Genomic DNA, 18,492 nt, shown 5'->3' with positions numbered 1-18,492 from the left:
TGCCCAGGCGAAATATGAGGTGCTGTTCCTCTGGTGGGCCTCACTATGGCACTGGAGGAGGCCCATGACAGAAAGGTCAGACTGGGAGTGGGAGTTGAAGTGCTCGGCCACCGGGAGATCAGCTTGGTCAATGCGGACCGAGCGCAGGTGTTGAGCGAATACTTTAATCATCTTTACTTTATGACTTAAAATTTTCCGATGAAGTCTTTTCTTTGATGGGATAGCATGGAAATAAAAGCTTTTCCCTGTACCTCGGTACGTGTGACAAGAATAAACTAAACTAAACCAAAACTTTGAGGAACCGCAGAAGAAGTTTGGTCGCAGGACGGGGGTCAGTGGAGTGAGGTTCAACGATGGTGCGTGTCCTTCCCCACTGCTCCATGTTCGTCCGTATAGCGAAAGAATAGCGACAATCTTGGATCGAGTGGATGTGGAGAGGATATTTCCACTATGCGGGAGAGTCTAGGACTGGAGGGCACAGCCTCAGAATTCAAGGACGTTCTTTTAGGAAGGAGACGCCAAGTTGGTGGATATTTTTAAGGCAGAGATAGATAGATTCTGGATTAATACGGGGTGGTCAGAGGTTATGGGGAGAAGGCAGGAGAATGGGGGTCAGGATTTTATCCTGCATTTTGTCCCGATTAAAGGGACCACCAGTTTCCGGAATATCGGAGGTGGACTTGTAGAAACATAGAAAATAGGTGCAGGAGTAGGACATTCGGCCCTTCGAGCCTGTACGCACCGCCATTCAATATGATCATGGCTGATCATCCAACTCAGTATCCCGTACCTGCCTTCTCTCCATACCCCCTGATCCCTTTAGCCACAAGGGCCACATCTGCCTCCCTCTTAAATATAGCCAATGAACTGGCCTCAACAACCTTCTGTGGCAGAGAATTCCACAGATTCACCGCTCTCTGTGTGAAAAAAAACTTTCTCATCTCGGTCCTAAAAGACTTCCCCCTTATCCTTAAACTGTGACCCCCTGTTCTGGACTTCCCCAACATCGGGAACAATCTTCCTGCATCTAGCCTGTCCAACCCCTTAAGAAATTTGTAAGTTTCTATAAGACCCCCCCTCAATCTTCTAAATTCCAGCGAGTACAAGCCGATTACTAAAAGGCAGATTTTACTGTGTACTGACCATCGCGACACTGATTATTCTGCGGGGACTTGAAGCCGCTTGAAGCCCCACTTTCCACACTGCAAGAGGACTTTGAAACAAATACTTCATTGGCTGATAAGCACCGAGGTAATATCTTGACAGGAAGGTGCCGCAGAAATTCAAGTCTTAAAGGAAAAGGTTGAGCATGGACGTAGAGGTGCGGCGTTCAAGTCACTCACCGGTGCTCTGGATCTCGTAGACCAAGTGTGGGTCTTGGGAGTCACTCCTGTTGTCCTTGAGTCTGCGGAAGTGCTTCTTTCTTGCCAGGGCACTTCGAAAGTTTCTCTTCCACACGGGAGGGTTTGGAACGTCGATTCCCGGTTTGTACCGGCCACTCGCTGTTGCCCAAGCCTGCGGAGTGGACAAAGTTTGTTAAGTCCTCCTCCCCACCTTCGTCAATATGTACAACTGCACGGCTCACTCCACCGAAACATTGCAGCGCGCTTTAGATTTTTTTTTTTAGATTTAGAGATACAGCGCGGAAACAGGACCTTCGGCCCACCGAGTCCGCGCCGCCCAGCGATCCCCGCACACTAACACTATCCTACACACACTAGGGACCAATTTTTACATTTACCCAGTCAATTAACCTACATACCTGTACATCTTTGGAGTGTGGGAGGAAACCGAAGATCTCGGAGAAAACCCACGCAGGTCACGGGGAGAACGTACAAACTCCGTAATCTTTACTAACAAGTTAACTTTGAAAGATGAGGTGCAAGTTTGACAAGCATAAATCTGAGCGTGTTATTCCTAAAATAGGAGTGCGTAAATTAAACATTGCTATTAGACAATTATCAGGCGGGTATTAGTAATTAGACAAGCGCATTATTCTAAATACCCGTAAATCATGCACGCGTAAAAATTGAGGTGCCTGTATATCACACAGCATCTATGGAGAGAGAAGCAGAGTTAATGTTTCAGGTCAATGTAATGTCCCTTTGTTTTCCCTCCTTATATCTGAGGCTCTTGTCTCAAGTATAAAATATTTTATTTCCAATTTAGTTTCATTCGGATGAAAGATTATTGACTTGAATCGTTGAATGTTTGACTCTCCACAGATGCTGCCCAATCTGCTGGCTGCTGCCGGCATTGTGTCAGCATTACCTCGAATATCTTGGTGTCGTCTGCAGAGATGTTCTGTCTCAGGCAGTGCTTCCAGGGGATCCTGAACTGCCTTTTCGCTTCGTTCACCCAGTAGAGGCCAGGGTACTGACCGCTGTCGACTTGCTTGATGAGCCACGGACACAGCAGAGGCTTCTGAGAGCCCATCCTGGTGGGAAGAAGGTGAGCATAAACGAGGAAAGGTCAGGAGATTATGAAGACCGCCGAGAGCACAGAACAGTCAGGGGAAAGGTACAGGTATAGATGCCGATCGAGTCATGGGTCTTTAGACCATGGGGAACAAGCCCTTCGGCCCAACCTGCCCATGCTGACCAGGTTGGCATTTTGGGCTAGTCCCATTCGGCCCACATCCGCAGGGCAAAGGAAACAGAGGAAAAATAACTACAAAGTGAAATAATGCAACCAAAATTAACTGCTGGTCTATACCAAAGATAGGCACAAAATGCCGGAGTAACTCAGCGGGTCAGGCAGCATCTCTGGGGAAAATGGATGAGTGACAATTCAGGTCAGGACACTTTTAGATTTAGATTTTTTTTAGATTTAGAGATACAGCGCGGAAACAGGCCCTTCGGCCCACCGGGTCCGCGCCGCCCAGCGATCCCCGCACATCAACACTATCCTACACACACTAGGGACAATTTTTACATTTGCCCAGCCAATTAACCTACAAACCTGTACGTCTTTGGAGTGTGGGAGGAAACCGAAGATCTCGGAGAAAACCCACGCAGGTCACGGGGAGAACGTACAAACTCCGTACGGACAGCACCCGTAGTCAGGATAGAACCCGGGTCTCCGGCGCTGCATTCGCTGTAAGACCGCAACCCTACCGCTGCGCCACCGTGCCGCCTAAGTCAGACTCAGTCTGAAGAAGGGTCCCAACCCAAAATGCCACCTATCCGTTTTCTCCAGAGACGCTGCCTGACCCGCTGAGTTACTCCGGCACTTTGCGTCTTTCCTTGGTAAACCAGGATATGCAGTTCAATGTTTCCACGAGAATTGGAGCGAATTAGTCGCACACGATTGGACTTGCATCAAACCACATTTGACTGTTTTTTCCAGTTATATTCAGTTTTCCTAAATGATTAGTCATTTCCTCTGATTCTGGCATTTGCCAACAACAGACATTAAACAAACTGGCCTAAAGTTCCCCACCCTCGGTCTACCTGCATTTTGAAGAAGGGAGTCGCATTGGCTGTTTTCCAATATTATGGGTTCCACCCTCAGAGTTTAGGAATTTTGGATAAAGTTCAACCAACAGGTAGAAACAAAGAGCTGCAGATGCTGGTTTGTGCATGTGCTATTATGTTTGTGTGCCATTGTATGTTCGTTCTTCGTACCTGAACTGATGTGCAGCACTTTGGTCAACGTGGGTTGTTTTTAAATGTGCTGTACAAATAAAAGTGACTTGACTTGACTTGACAAAGATAGACACATACTGCTGGAGTAACTCAGCGGGTCAGGCAGCATATCTGGAGACGAAGGATGGGTGACGTTTTGGGTCAGGACCCTTCTTCTGACTGAACGTAGGTGGTGGTGGGGGGGGGGGTTGAAGAGCTGGAGTCTAGAAAAGACCATGACTAACCAGAGCCAGCCATAAATGATCTCGGGCAGGGTAGGCCCATTGTTGGTCAGGGAAGGTGTGATCTCAACAGGGATACAATGTGGAGAACTGGTGGAACTGGTTTAGTTTAGTTCAGCTTAGTCTAGTTTAGAGATACAGCGCGGAAACAGGCCCTTCGACCTACCGAGTCCTTACCGACCAGCGATCCCCGCAACTTAACGCTACACACACACATTAGGGACAATTTACCTCTATGCCAAGCCAATCAACCCAAAAAACGTGTACGTCTTTGGAGTGTGGGAGAAAACCCGAAGACCTTGGGAGGAAACCCACGCAGGTCACGGGGAGAACGTACAAACTCGTACAGACAGCACCCGTAGTCGGGATTGAACCCAGGTCTCTGGCGCTGGAAGCGCTGTAAGGCGGCAACTCTACCGCCGCGCCAGTTAAATGACTAGGGTGGAGAAAGGGGGCAGGAAGGGGGGAAAAGGAGGGGAGTGTAGGTAGAAATCGCTTAAAATTGGAGAAATCGGCCGTCTGAAACCACTTGGTTTAAAGCCTTTAGGGTCAGGATATTGGGTCGCAATGAGTTGCCCGTATTTAGTCCCGTGTACCCAAGCTTACCCCAAGCCTTGCCACCCCATTCCCCCCACTCCTGTTTGCGGATCTTAGATGGGGAGTGAGGGCCCCTCTTAGATGGGGAGTGAGGGCCCCTCTTAGATCCTCCCTCCAGATCTCCTATGTCACTGTGACTCCTCAATCCCTCCATCTCTTTCGCCTCAGCTCCTCCTCCAGCCAATGCTCTGGGCCAACGAGGAGTCTTCCACCTGGAATCTTTGCTCTGGCTCTCCTCCCGCGGAGGCTGCCTGACTTGCCGAGCACTTCCCACACTACACCTACATTATCCCAGGCTGTGATCGGGATTTACCTCAGGGCTACCAATGATTTTCCAGCAACTGGTGGTCCGGCACCTCATTTAATCCGGATAAAATCACGAGAGCGCACTTGAAATGCCCCCCCCCCCCCCCCACCCCACCGAAAATGTGTCTCCCAGGCTGGTCGAGGCGGCCGATCCCGACTTCATCGGGACTTCCGCGGCCGATTTCTCCAGCCCCCCCATCCAAGAGGGTCTTTCCCACCCCATCCAACATGGGCTCCCTCCCCATCCAAGAGTCCCCCTCGCTTCCCCCCCTCCATCTGAAGGACTCTGCCCCCCCAACCCACCCAAGTGTCTCTCACCCCCTCCTCACCCAAGGGGGGGGGGGTCTCTCTCCCTCCCCCCTTTCTTCCCGCAAACCATCCAAGAAGCATTTTGTGTCCACCTTTGATTTAAACCACCATCTGCAGTTGTTTGCTGCACATCCAAGAAGGGTGTTCCCTCCCCCTCTAAACCCCCATCTCAGAGGGGCACACCCTCCCCATCTAAGAGAGGCCCTCCCTCCCCATCCCTTCTTTCTTTCTTTCTTTCTTTCTCCCTCTCTTTCTTTCTTTCCCTCTTTCTTTTTTTCCTTTTCTCTCTCTCTCACTTTTTCTCTCTCACTTTTTCTCTCTCTCTCTCTCTCTCTCTCTCTCTCTCTCTCTCTCTCTCTCTCTCTCTCTCTCTCTCACTCTCTCTCTCTCTCTCTCTCTCTCACTCTTTCTCTCTCTCTCTCTCTCACTCACTCTTTCTCTCTCGCTTTCTTTCTCTCTCTCTCACTCTCTTTCTCTTTCACTCTTTCTCTCTCTCACTCTCTCTCTTTCTGTGATATCTTGAGCTCAGACACAGAATAACAAGTTAATTCACTGCCGACCGGAACATGACAGCCCAGCTGTACTGTGGTTTATTCAATCGTTTACAATCCTCCAACCAAAAGTGTCGCTCTTACAACTCCTTCCACCCTAATTTGTTTTTTAAAAAAAATCCTGGTGGACATTTTGTTTTGAATATAACCAACAGTATGAAATGATTACAATCTTGTCTGATAGTTTACTTTTATATAACCTGAATAAAATGAGGGCCTCATGCATATATGTTGCATATACAATGATATGTGCATTTCAGGCAATAACTTCACAAATTTAACCTAACCACTGGGTTTCTCCTTCTTTCTGGATATCTTCCCTGACCAAAAGTTTCTGACTGTTTAGAACCACTTGGACTCATATTGAATCGAGTCAAGCCTTCCTTTTGACTTACATTCATAGATTCCAGTCCATCGGTCAATTTTGTTCGACTGTCAACCCCACTTGAACCTCCATTTTCAGGCTGATTCAAATTCTCACTGACGTGTACCTTTTCTGGTTCATCTGGTACCTGTACGTGAGTGGTAACCCAATTATCTGACTCGTCCACTTTGTCTGATTTCAACCCTGTCTGTGCTTCCATAGGCATGACATGGTCAATGTGTGCTTTTCTCACCTTTCCACTTCCAAACATCTTCATATCATATCATCATATCATATATATACAGCCGGAAACAGGCCTTTTCGGCCCACCAAGTCCGTGCCGCCCAGCGATCCCCGTACATTAACACTATCCTACACCCACTAGGGACAATTTTTACATTTACCCAGCCAATTAACCTACATACCTGTACGTCTTTGGAGTGTGGGAGGAAACCGAAGATCTCGGAGAAAACCCACGCAGGTCACGGGGAGAACGTACAAACTCCTTACAGTGCAGCACCCGTAGTCAGGATCGAACCTGAGTCTCCGGCGCTGCATTCGCTGTAAAGCAGCAACTCTACCGCTGCGCTACCGTGCCGCTGACCAAGTATGTCCGTGGTCCGCACTTTCTCACTACTCTTCCAGGTAACCACTTCACCCTCTTGTGATGATGGTTTTTCACCTTTACCTTCTGATTCAACTCAACACTCCTTTCCTTTTCTCTTCTTCCGTCATGATATGCTTTTGTTTCTCTTCTACTGTTTGAGGCAAGTTTGGCTTCAACAGTGAAAGCCTTGTTCTGGGTTTTGACCAATAGTGGTGTGAGGTGTGCTTCGGTATGTAATCAGAAAGTTAGCCAGTTTGTGAAACAAAGACAACGGTCTTATCTTCGGATTTGGATCCAGCAGTTGTTTGACTAATGTACGCTTCACAATTTGCACTGTGCGTTCCGCTGCTCCATTGGACACGGGATGGTATGGAGCTACTCTAGTGTGTTTTACAGCATTCCCTTTCATGAATCGTGCAAACTCTTGTGAACAGAATTGTGGTCCATTATCAGACACACTTTCCTCTGGAAATCCATAGGACGCAAACAACCCTCGCAAAATGTCTATCGTTTTGCTGGATGTCATTTTGTTCATCGAAAACACCTCAACTCACTTGGAGTGACTATCAATCACAATGAACAATTGTTGTCCATCCAACTCTGCAAAGTCAATGTGTAATCTTTGCCACACTTTAACCGGCCATTTCTATGGCTGTAGCGGTACTGTGGGTGGCACGGTAGCGCAGCGGTAGAGTTGCTGCTTTAAAGCGAATGCAGCGCCGGAGACTCAGGTTCGATCCTGACTACGGGTGCTGCACTGTAAGGAGTTTGTACGTTCTCCCCGTGACCTGCGTGGGTTTTCTCCGAGATCTTCGGTTTCCTCCCACACTCCAAAGACGTACAGGTATGTAGGTTAATTGGCTGGGTAAATGTAAAAATTGTCCCTAGTGGGTGTAGGATAGTGTTAATGTACGGGGATCGCTGGGCGGCACGGACTTGGAGGGCCGAAAGGGCCTGTTTGCGGCTGTATGTATATGATATGATATGTGGGTGGATATGTGGGGGAACTGCTTGACACCCTTTCACCGTTTGTTCTATCTCCTTATCTAGACCAGGCCACCACAGATAGCTTCTAGCTAGGCTCCTTGTTACACACATTCCCAAATGCTGATCATGAAGATCTTCTAGCAATTTTACTCCATATTTTTCAGGTATTAGAACTCTCCCTCCACAAATGACACAACCTTGGTCTACTGAGAGTTCGTTCCTGCGAACAAAAAAAGAATGGTTTCAGTTCTGCCTCTGAATTCGGCAATTTGTTTGTAATATATTCCTGCACTCTTTTGACAAAAATCTGTCAGTGCGAGTAGCCTTCCGAATGTCCCCTGATGTGATGGGTAACTCATCTACATGAGAGAAGTAAAACAAGTCCTCTCTGTTTGGGGTAACCTCCGATTCCAAAGGTAATCTAGACATGGCATCAGCATTTCTGTGCTCTGCTGCCTTACGATACTGAATGTCATACTTGAATGCAGACAATATCAACGCCCATCTTTGCATTCTGGCTGCTGCCAGAGTTGGTATGTGTGCTTTTGGATTTAGGATCACTGTCAATGGCTGGTGATTTGTCTCGATTACAAACCTTCTACCATACAAGTATTTGTGAAGCCTCCCAACGGCAAAAATCAATGCAAGAGCCTCTCGCTCTATTGGCGTATAATTTCTCTCACTGGCATTGAGTGTTCTAGACGCAAATGCTATTGGCCTTTCCTCTCCATTTTCTAACATGAGAGATCACAGCACCAACACCGTATGGTGAAGCATCACATGCTAACTTCATTGGCTTATTGACATCGTAATGAACAAGCATTGAACTCTCTGCCAACTGAGCTTTACATGACTTGAAAGCTTGATCACATTTACGTGTCCACTTCCATGGTACATCTTCTCTCATAAGCTCATTCAAGGGATGTAAACAGGTGGACAGATTTGGCACAAACTTCCCATGATAATGCACTAATCCTAAAAAGGATCGGATCTCAGATATGTTTCTGGGAGTGGGCACATTCTTGATCGCATCAACTTTACCCTTGGTGGGGTGTAGACCATCCTTGTCTATCTTATGACCCAAGTACTCTATCGAGTTCTGAAAGAACTCACACTTCTGGGCCTTTACTCTTACACTGTGTGTTTCAAGTCGTTTGAGTACCACTTCCAACCTTTCATCATGTGTCTGCCTGTCAGGGGCTGAGATGTGGATGTCATCTAAGTAACACACCACACCTTCAATTCCCTCTAGAATTTGTGTCATTACACCTTGAAAAATCCCTGGGGCTGATGATATACCAATGGAAGCCTACTGAACTGAAACAATCCCAAATGAGTGTTAATAGTTAGCTTGGATTTAGATTCGTCATCTACACCTAACTGCAAGTAGGCACTTGTCAAGTCCATTTTTGTGAAGACTTGGCCGCCTGTGAGGGTGCTAAACAAATCCTCTGCCGTTGGTAGGGTATCTGGTCTGCTATGTTCAAGTGCCCGGTTTACGGTCACCTTATAATCCCCACAAAGTCTAACAATACCATCAGGTTTAGGTACAACCACAATGGGTGTTGCCCATTCACTACTTTCGACCTTACTTTTTTTTTTCTTCTTTTTTTTTTACAAATCGAAGGTATTTATTCACAAAATGCTGGAGTAACTCAGCAGGTCAGGCAGCATCTCAGGAGAGAAGGAATGGGCGACGCCTCGGGTCGAGACCCCCCTTCAGTCTGAAGAAAGGTCTCGACCCGAAACGTCACCCATTCCTTCTCTCCTGAGATGCTTTTTGATAAATATTTTTATTAAACATAAATACATATTAATAAAATTTACTTATTACATACATTCGTGATATTATTAATATTAACAATTATGTCCTACATATTTCTATACTTTTTTTTTTTAAGAGAGGAAAAGATAGAGAAAAATAAAATAAAAATAAGAGATCCAAATTGGAGAAATGAATGGAGTATTAAAAAAGTTATCTATCATTGGAGATATATCCATAATTTATTATTCATAATTCTTCCTCCATTCCATTATTCAGGCCACGGTCAAGTCCTCGAACCAAGCCATTTTGACCCTTTAAATATACAATAAATGGAGACCATATTCCTCTGAAAAGATTCAACCTGTCCACTAGTACAAGTCTCAATCTTTCCAGATGAAGTGTCTCCGACATTCCTGTAATCCACATTTTAATTGTGGGGGATGTAGGACCTTTCCAGAATTTCAGTATTAATTTTTTCCCAATTATTAAACTATCTATCTATCTATATACTACTAAAACTCTGCGGTCCAACATTCCGTATGTATGTATGTATATGTGTATGTACGGAAGATTCCGAAGAATTTCTGTCCATAACTTACAAACCCTACTCCTCCCTGAAGGTACACCAAAGCGCTACGATTTTTGTACCGCCATATTCACCATTAACGTGGGCAACTATTGTAAGTACTTTCGTTCAAATTGAAGTTACCTTTTTAAAGCTAGAGAGATATTAAAGTTTAAATTTTCATTTCTAACCCTTTTCTTGAAGGGGCTTCAGCGCGTGATGTCACAATGGCACCCGTGCACCAATCAGAGATCAGCTCGGTTTTAAATTTACATCTTCAGCTTGTGACGTCACAATGCTTGTGTGAGATTGTTGCAACATTGTTGCGAAAGGCAACTGCCAGTTTTTTAAAGTTGTGCAAGTCACTTAACATACACAGATCAGCATGGGGCCCCTATTCCCTCCCTCCCCCCCCTTCCCCCCTCAACCCCTTCCTCCCCACTCCTTCCCACCTCCATCCCCACTCCCTCCCCCCCTCCCTCCCCCCTCAATCCCAACCTCCATCACCACTCAGCCCCTAACTCCCCCCCTCCCTCCTTCCCTCCATCCCACCCTCCCCCACTCCCTCCCCCCTCCCTCCACCATTCCATCCCTCTCCCCCTCCCCCCTCCTTCCACCCTCCCTCCCCCCCTCCCGGTTACAATGGAAACTATACGGGGACGGGCCCAACGGGGAAAGAGGGGTACTGGGAAAAGGGGAGGTCCCACTTCCCCCCTCAACCCCTTCCTCCCCCCTCCTTCCCACCTCAATCCCCACTCCCTCCCCCCTCCCTCCCCCCTCAATCCCAACCTCCATCACCACTCAGCCCCTAACTCCCCCGCTCCCTCCTTCCCTCCATCCCACCCTCCCCCACTCCCTCCCCCCTCCCTCCACCATTCCATCCCTCTCCCCCTCCCCCCTCCTTCCACCCTCCCTCCCCCCTCCCGGTTACAATGGAAACCCTACGGGGACGGGCCCAACGGGGAAAGAGGGGTACTGGGAAAAGGGGAGGTCCCCCTTCCCCCCTCAACCCCTTCATCCCCCCTCCTTCCCACCTCCATCCCCACTCCCTCCCCCCCTCCTCCCCAACTCCCTCCCCCCTAACTCCCCCCTCCCTCCTTCCCTCCATCCCTCCCTCCCCCAATCCCTCCCCCTCCCTCCACCCTTCCATCCCTCTCCCCCTCCCCCCTCCTTCCACCCTCTCTCCCCCCTCCCGGTTACAATTGAAACCCTACGAGGACGGGCCCAACGGGGAAAGAGGGGTACTGGGAAAAGGGGAGGTCCCCCTCACTACCCCCTTCCCCCTCCCCTCCCCCCTTCCCCTCCCTCCCCCTCCCCCCTCCCTCCCCTCCCCCTCCCTCCCCTCCCCTCCTCCCTCCACCCCTCCCTCCTCCCTCCCTCCCCCTTCCCTCCCTCCCCTCCTCACGGTTACAATGGAAACCCTACGAGGACGGGCCCAATGGGGAAAGAGGGGTACTGGGAAAAGGGGAGATCCCCCTCCCTCCCCCTTCCCCCCTCTCCCCCTTACCTCCCCCCCTCCCTCCCCTCTCCCTCCCTCCTCCCCCCTTCCCCCCTCCCCCCCTCCCCTCCCCCTCCCCTCCTCCCTCCACACCTCCCTCCTCCCTCCCTCCCTCCCCCTTCCCTCCCTCCCCTCCTCCCGGTTACAATGGAAACCCTACGAGGACGGGCCCAATGGTGAAAGAGGGGTACTGGGAAAATGGGAGGTTCCCCTCCCTCCCCCCTCCCTCCCTTCTCCCTCCCCCCCTCCCTCCCCCTCCCCTTCCCCCCTCCCTCCCCTTCCCCCCTCCCCCCTCCCTACCCCTCCCCCCTACCCCCTTCCCTCCCCTCTCCCTCCTCCCTTCCCCCCTCCCCTCCCCCTCCCCTCCCCCTCCCCTCCCCCCTCCACACCTCCCTACTCCCTCCCTCGAAAAGCAACTGACAGAAGCACTAAGTAGCCGCGAATGTTTCAAAACCAGCACTTAACCGCGAATGTTTTTTTAAAAAGCACTTAACCGCGAATGTTTCAAAACAAGCAATTAAAAAGCACTTTTTTTAAAAAAGTATTTTTTTTTATTCCAAGAGAATGGGGGGGGGGTCCGAGAATGGGGACTGGGTAGGGGGACAACAGGGGTCGTTGCGGTGGGGGCTTGGTGGTGGGGGAAAGAGGGGTACTGGGAAAAGGGGAGGTCCCACTTCCCCCTCAACCTCTTCCTCCCCCCTCCTTCCCACCTCCATCCCGACTCTCTCCCCCCTCAATCCCAACCTCCATCACCACTCAGCCCCTAACTCACCCCTCCCTCCTTCCCTCCATCCGACCCTCCCCCACTCCCTCCCCCCCTCCCTCCACCCTTCCACCCCTCTCCCCCTCCTTCCACCCTCCCTCCCCCCCTCCCGGTTACAATGGAAACCCTACGGGGACGGGCCCAACGGTGAAAGAGGGGTACTGGGAAAAGGGGAGTTCCCCCTCCCTCCCCTCCTCCCTCCCCTCCCCCCTACCCCTCTTCCCCCCTCCCCCTCCCCTCCCTCACCCTCCCCTCCTCCCTCCACACCTCCCTCCTCCCTCCCTCCCCCCTCCCGGTTACAATGGAAACCCTACGAGGACGGGCCCAACGGGGAAAGAGGAGTACTGGGAAAAGGGGAGGTCCCCCTCCCTCCCCCCTTCCCGCTCCCCTCCCCCCTCCCCTCTCCCTCCCCCTCCCCCCTACCCCCCTCCCTCCCCTCCCCCCTCCCTCCCCTCCCCTCCTCCCTCCACACCTCCCTCCTCCCTCCCTCCCCCTTCCCGCCCTCCCGTCCTCCCGGTTACAATGGAAACCCTACGAGGACGGGCCCAACGGGGAAAGAGGGGTACTGGGAAAAGGGGAGGTCCCCCTCCCTCCCTCCCCCCTACCCACCTCCCTCCCCTCTCCCTCCCCCCTTCCCTCCTCCCTTCCCCCCTCCCCCCTCCCATCCCCCCCTCTCCCCCCTCCCTCCCCCCTACCCCCCTCCCTCCCCTCTCCCTCCCCCCTTCCCCCCTCCCCCCTCCCCTCCCTCCCCTCCTCCCTCCCCCTTCCCTCCCCTAACCCTCCCCCTTTCCTCCCCTCCCGGTTACAATGGAAACCCTACGAGGACGGGCCCAACGGGCCCACTCGGTCTAGTCTATCTATCTATCTATCTATATAATACTAAAACTCTGCGGTCCAACATTCCGTATGTATGTATGTATATGTGTATGTACGGAAGATTACTTACAAACCCTACTCCTCCTAGACGGTACACCAAAGCGCTACGATTTTTGTACCGCCGTATTCACCATTAACCTGGGCAACTATTGTAAGTACTTTCGTTCAAATTGAAGCTACCTTTTTAAAGCTAGAGAGATATTAAAGTTTAAATTTTTCATTTCTAACCCTTTTCTTCAAGGGGCTACATTTGTTTCCAAAAGTTTCCAGAAAAGGATTTAGTTTTCAGCAAGGATTTAGTTTTCAGCTTGTGACGGCTACATTGTTTCGAAAAGCTTCCAAGAAGTCTTTTTTGTTATTGCAAGTCAAGTCAAGTCAAGTCAGTTTTATTTGTATAGCACATTTAAAAACAACCCACGTTGACCAAAGTACTGCACATCTGATTAGGAAAAAACAAACAAACATCTGATTAGGGAAAAAAAAAAAGAATGAAGGCTATAGTGGTCACTTGACATACACAGATCAGGAGGACGGGCCCAACGGGCACACTTGGAGAGTAAGAGTGGGGCTGGGGGAGGAGAGAATGGGGGGTGTGGGGACGGGCCCAACGGGCCCTCTTTTCCGGGCCCAACGGGCACACTTGGAGAGTAAGAGTGGGGCTGGGGGAGTGAGAATGGGGGGTGTGGGGACGGGCCCAACGGGCCCTCTTTTCTAGTATACTACTAAAACTCTGCGGTCCAACATTCCGTATGTATATGTGTATGTACGCAAAGATTCCGAAGAGTTTCTGTCCATAACTTACAAACCCTACTCCTCCCTGACGGTACACCAAAGCGCTACGATTTTTGTACCGCCATATTCACCATTAACATGGGCAACTATTGTAAGTACTTTCGTTCAAATTGAAGCTGCCTTTTTAAAGCTAGAGAGATATTAAAGTTTAATTTTCATTTCTAACCCTTTTCTTGAAGGGGCTTCAGTGCGTGATGTCACAATGGCACCCGTGCACCAATGAGAGATCAGCTCGGTTTTAAATTTACATCTTCAGCTTGTGACGTCACAATGCTTGTGTGAGATGGTTTGCAACATTGTTGCGAAAGGCAACTGCCAGTTTTTTAAAGTTGTGCAAGTCACTTAACATACACAGATCAGCATGGGGCCCCTATTCCCTCCCTCCCCCCCCTTCCCCCCTCAACCCCTTCCTCCCCACTCCTTCCCACCTCCATCCCCACTCCCTCCCCCCCTCCTCCCCAACTCCCTCCCCACCTCCCTCACCCCTCCTCCCCTAACTCCCCCCCCTCCCTCCTTCCCTCCATCCCTCCCCCCCTCCCTCCACCCTTCCATCCCTCTCCCCCTCCCCCCTCCTTCCACCCTCCCTCCCCCCTTCTGGTTACAAAGGAAACCCTACGGGGACGGGCCCAACGGGGAAAGAGGGGTACTGGGAAAAGGGGAGGTCCCCCTCCCTCCCCTCCCCCTCCCCCCTAACCCTCTCCCTCCCCCTTCCCCCTCCCCTCCTCCCTCCACACCTCCCTCCTCCCTCCCTCCCCTCCTCCCGGTTACAATGGAAACCCTACGAGGACGGGCCCAACGGGGAAAGAGGGGTACTGGGAAAAGGGGAGGTCCCCCTCCCTCCCCCCTTCCCCCATCCCATCCCCCCTCCCTCTCCTCTCCCTCCCCCTTCCCCCCGTTCCCCCCTCCCCTTCCCCCATCCCTCCACACCTCTCTCCTCCCTCCCTCCCCTTCCCTCCCTCCCATCCTCCCAATGCTTGTTTGAGATGGGTGCTACATTGTTTCGAAAAGCACCACTAACAGATCGCAGTGAGAAGCACTATGTGACCGCGAATGTTTCAAAACAAGCACTTAAAAAGCACTTATCTTTTTTTAAAGTATTTTTTTTAATTGCAAGTCACTTAACATACACAGATCAGCATTGGGCCCCTATGCTCGTGGGCCACCGGGGCAAGTGTTTCCCGGTTACAATGGAAACCCTACGGGGACGGGCCCAACGGGGAAAGAGGGGTACTGGGAAAAGGGGAGATCCCCCTCCCTCCCCTCCCCCCTACTCCCTCCCCCCTTCCCCCCTCCCCTTCCCCCCTCCCCTCCCCCCTCCCTCCCCCTCCCCTCCTCCCTCCACACCTCCCTCCCTCCCCCCTCCCGGTTACAATGGAAACCCTATGAGGACGGGCCCAACGGGGAAAGAGGGGTACTGGGAAAAGGGGAGGTCCCCCTTCCCCCCTCAACCCCTTCATCCCCCCTCCTTCCCACCTCCATCCCCACTCCCTCCCCCCCTCCTCCCCCTCCCTCCCCAACTCCCTCCCCCCTCCCCCCTAACTCCCCCCTCCCTCCTTCCCTCCCTCCCCAATCCCTCCCCCCCTCCCTCCACCCTTCCATCCCTCTCCCCCCTCCTTCCACCCTCCCTCCCCCCCTCCCGGTTACAATTGAAACCCTACGAGGACCGGCCCAACGGGGAAAGAGGAGTACTGGGAAAAGGGGAGGTCCCCCTCCCTCCCCCCTTCCCCTCCCCCCTACCCCCCTCCCTCCCCTCCCCCCTCCCTCCCCTCCCCTCCTCCCTCCACACCTCCCTCCTCCCTCCCTCCCCCTTCCCGCCCTCCCCTCCTCCCGGTTACAATGGAAACCCTACGAGGACGGGCCCAACGGGGAAAGAGGGGTACTGGGAAAAGGGGAGGTCCCCCTCCCTCCCCCCTACCCACCTCCCTCCCCTCTCCCTCCCCCCTTTCCCTCCTCCCTTCCCCCCTCCCCTCCCCCTCCCATCCCCCCCTCTCCCCCTCCCTCCCCCCTACCCCCTCCCTCCCCTCTCCCTCCCCCCTCCCCTCCCCCCCTCCCCTCCCCTCCTCCCTCCCCCTTCCCTCCCCCAACCCTCCCCCTTTCCTCCCCTCCCGGTTACAATGGAAACCCTACGAGGACGGGCCCAACGGGCCCACTCGGTCTAGTCTATCTATCTATCTATCTATCTATCTATATAATACTAAAACTCTGCGGTCCAACATTCCGTATGTATGTATGTATATGTGTATGTACGGAAGATTACTTACAAACCCTACTCCTCCTAGACGGTACACCAAAGCGCTACGATTTTTGTACCGCCGTATTCACCATTAACCTGGGCAACTATTGTAAGTACTTTCGTTCAAATTGAAGCTACCTTTTTAAAGCTAGAGAGATATTAAAGTTTAAATTTTCATTTCTAACCCTTTTCTTCAAGGGGCTACATTTGTTTCCAAAAGTTTACAGAAAAGGATTTAGTTTTCAGCAAGGATTTAGTTTTCAGCTTGTGACGGCGGCTACATTGTTTCGAAAAGCTTCCAAGAAGTCTTTTTTGTTATTGCAAGTCAAGTCAAGTCAAGTCAGTTTTATTTGTATAGCACATTTAAAAACAACCCACGTTGACCAAAGTACTGAAAAAACAAACAAACATCTGATTAGGGAAAAAAAAAAAGAATGAAGGCTATAGTGGTCACTTGACATACACAGATCAGGAGGACGGGCCCAACGGGCACACTTGGAGAGTAAGAGTGGGGCTGGGGGAGGAGAGAATGGGGGGTGTGGGGACGGGCCCAACGGGCCCTCTTTTCCGGGCCCAACGGGCACACTTGGAGAGTAAGAGTGGGGCTGGGGGAGTGAGAATGGGGGGTGTGGGGACGGGCCCAACGGGCCCTCTTTTCTAGTATAATACTAAAACTCTGCGGTCCAACATTCCGTATGTATGTATGTATATGTGTATGTACGGAAGATTACTTACAAACCCTACTCCTCCTAGACGGTACACCAAAGCGCTACGATTTTTGTACCGCCGTATTCACCATTAACCTGGGCAACTATTGTAAGTACTTTCGTTCAAATTGAAGCTACCTTTTTAAAGCTAGAGAGATATTAAAGTTTAAATTTTTCATTTCTAACCCTTTTCTTCAAGGGGCTACATTTGTTTCCAAAAGTTTACAGAAAAGGATTTAGTTTTCAGCAAGGATTTAGTTTTCAGCTTGTGACGGCGGCTACATTGTTTCGAAAAGCTTCCAAGAAGTCTTTTTTGTTATTGCAAGTCAAGTCAAGTCAAGTCAAGTCAAGTCAGTTTTATTTGTATAGCACATTTAAAAACAACCCACGTTGACCAAAGTACTGCACATCTGAATAGGAAAAAACAAACAAACATCTGATTAGGGAAAAAAAAAAAGAATGAAGGCTATAGTGGTCACTTGACATACACAGATCAGGAGGACGGGCCCAACGGGCACACTTGGAGAGTAAGAGTGGGGCTGGGGGAGGAGAGAATGGGGGGTGTGGGGACGGGCCCAACGGGCCCTCTTTTCCGGGCCCAACGGGCACACTTGGAGAGTAAGAGTGGGGCTGGGGGAGTGAGAATGGGGGGTGTGGGGACGGGCCCAACGGGCCCTCTTTTCTAGTCTATATAATACTAAAACTCTGCGGTCCAACATTCCGTATGTATGTATGTATATGTGTATGTACGGAAGATTACTTACAAACCCTACTCCTCCTAGACGGTACACCAAAGCGCTACGATTTTTGTACCGCCGTATTCACCATTAACCTGGGCAACTATTGTAAGTACTTTCGTTCAAATTGAAGCTACCTTTTTAAAGCTAGAGAGATATTAAAGTTTAAATTTTCATTTCTAACCCTTTTCTTCAAGGGGCTACATTTGTTTCCAAAAGTTTACAGAAAAGGATTTAGTTTTCAGCAAGGATTTAGTTTTCAGCTTGTGACGGCGGCTACATTGTTTCGAAAAGCTTCCAAGAAGTCTTTTTTGTTATTGCAAGTCAAGTCAAGTCAAGTCAAGTCACTTTTATTTGTATAGCACATTTAAAAACAACCCACGTTGACCAAAGTACTGCACATCTGATTAGGAAAAAAACCCAAAACATCTGATTAGGAAAAAAAAAAAAAAAAGAAGGCTATAGTGGTCACTTGACATACACAGATCAGGAGGACAGAGTAAGAGTGGGGCTGGGGGAGGAGAGAATGGGGGGTGTGGGGACGGGCCCAACGGGCCCTCCCCAACGGGCACACTTGGAGAGTAAGAGTGGGGCTGGGGGAGGAGAGAATGGGGGGTGTGGGGACGGGCCCAACGGGCCCTCTTTTCCGGGCCCAACGGGCACACTTGGAGAGTAAGAGTGGGGCTGGGGGAGTGAGAATGGGGGGTGTGGGGACGGGCCCAACGGGCCCTCTTTTCTAGTATACTACTAAAACTCTGCGGTCCAACATTCCGTATGTATGTATGTATATGTGTATGTACGGAAGATTCCGAAGAATTTCTGTCCATAACTTACAAACCCTACTCCTCCCTGAAGGTACACCAAAGCGCTACGATTTTTGTACCGCCATATTCACCATTAACGTGGGCAACTATTGTAAGTACTTTCGTTCAAATTGAAGTTACCTTTTTAAAGCTAGAGAGATATT

At 50.5% G+C, this 18,492-nt stretch overlaps 1 protein-coding gene across 6 annotated transcripts in view; it reads right to left on the bottom strand.

Moving 5' to 3' along the window:
* LOC144611615 (interferon regulatory factor 3-like) overlaps positions 1 to 18,492 on the bottom strand; it is a 65,147-nt gene that overhangs the window by 32,469 nt on the left and 14,186 nt on the right. For all 6 annotated transcript variants that reach the window (XR_013549547.1, XR_013549548.1, XM_078430828.1 and 3 more), the window contains exons 2-3: positions 2,272 to 2,437; positions 1,344 to 1,515 (exon numbers count right to left, since the gene is read on the bottom strand). Coding sequence is in view for 4 of the 6 variants with exons in the window: in XM_078430828.1 (XP_078286954.1) it covers positions 1,344 to 1,515; positions 2,272 to 2,436 (337 nt within the window). In the remaining 2 variants the exon portion in view is untranslated. The remainder of the gene's footprint in view (positions 1 to 1,343; positions 1,516 to 2,271; positions 2,438 to 18,492) is intronic.

This window comes from Rhinoraja longicauda, chromosome 40, assembly GCF_053455715.1.
Source record: "Rhinoraja longicauda isolate Sanriku21f chromosome 40, sRhiLon1.1, whole genome shotgun sequence".
Lineage (NCBI taxonomy): Eukaryota > Metazoa > Chordata > Chondrichthyes > Rajiformes > Arhynchobatidae > Rhinoraja > Rhinoraja longicauda.
The sequence above is the reverse complement of the archived record's forward strand: the minus strand, read 5'-3'. Positions and strand labels throughout refer to the sequence as shown.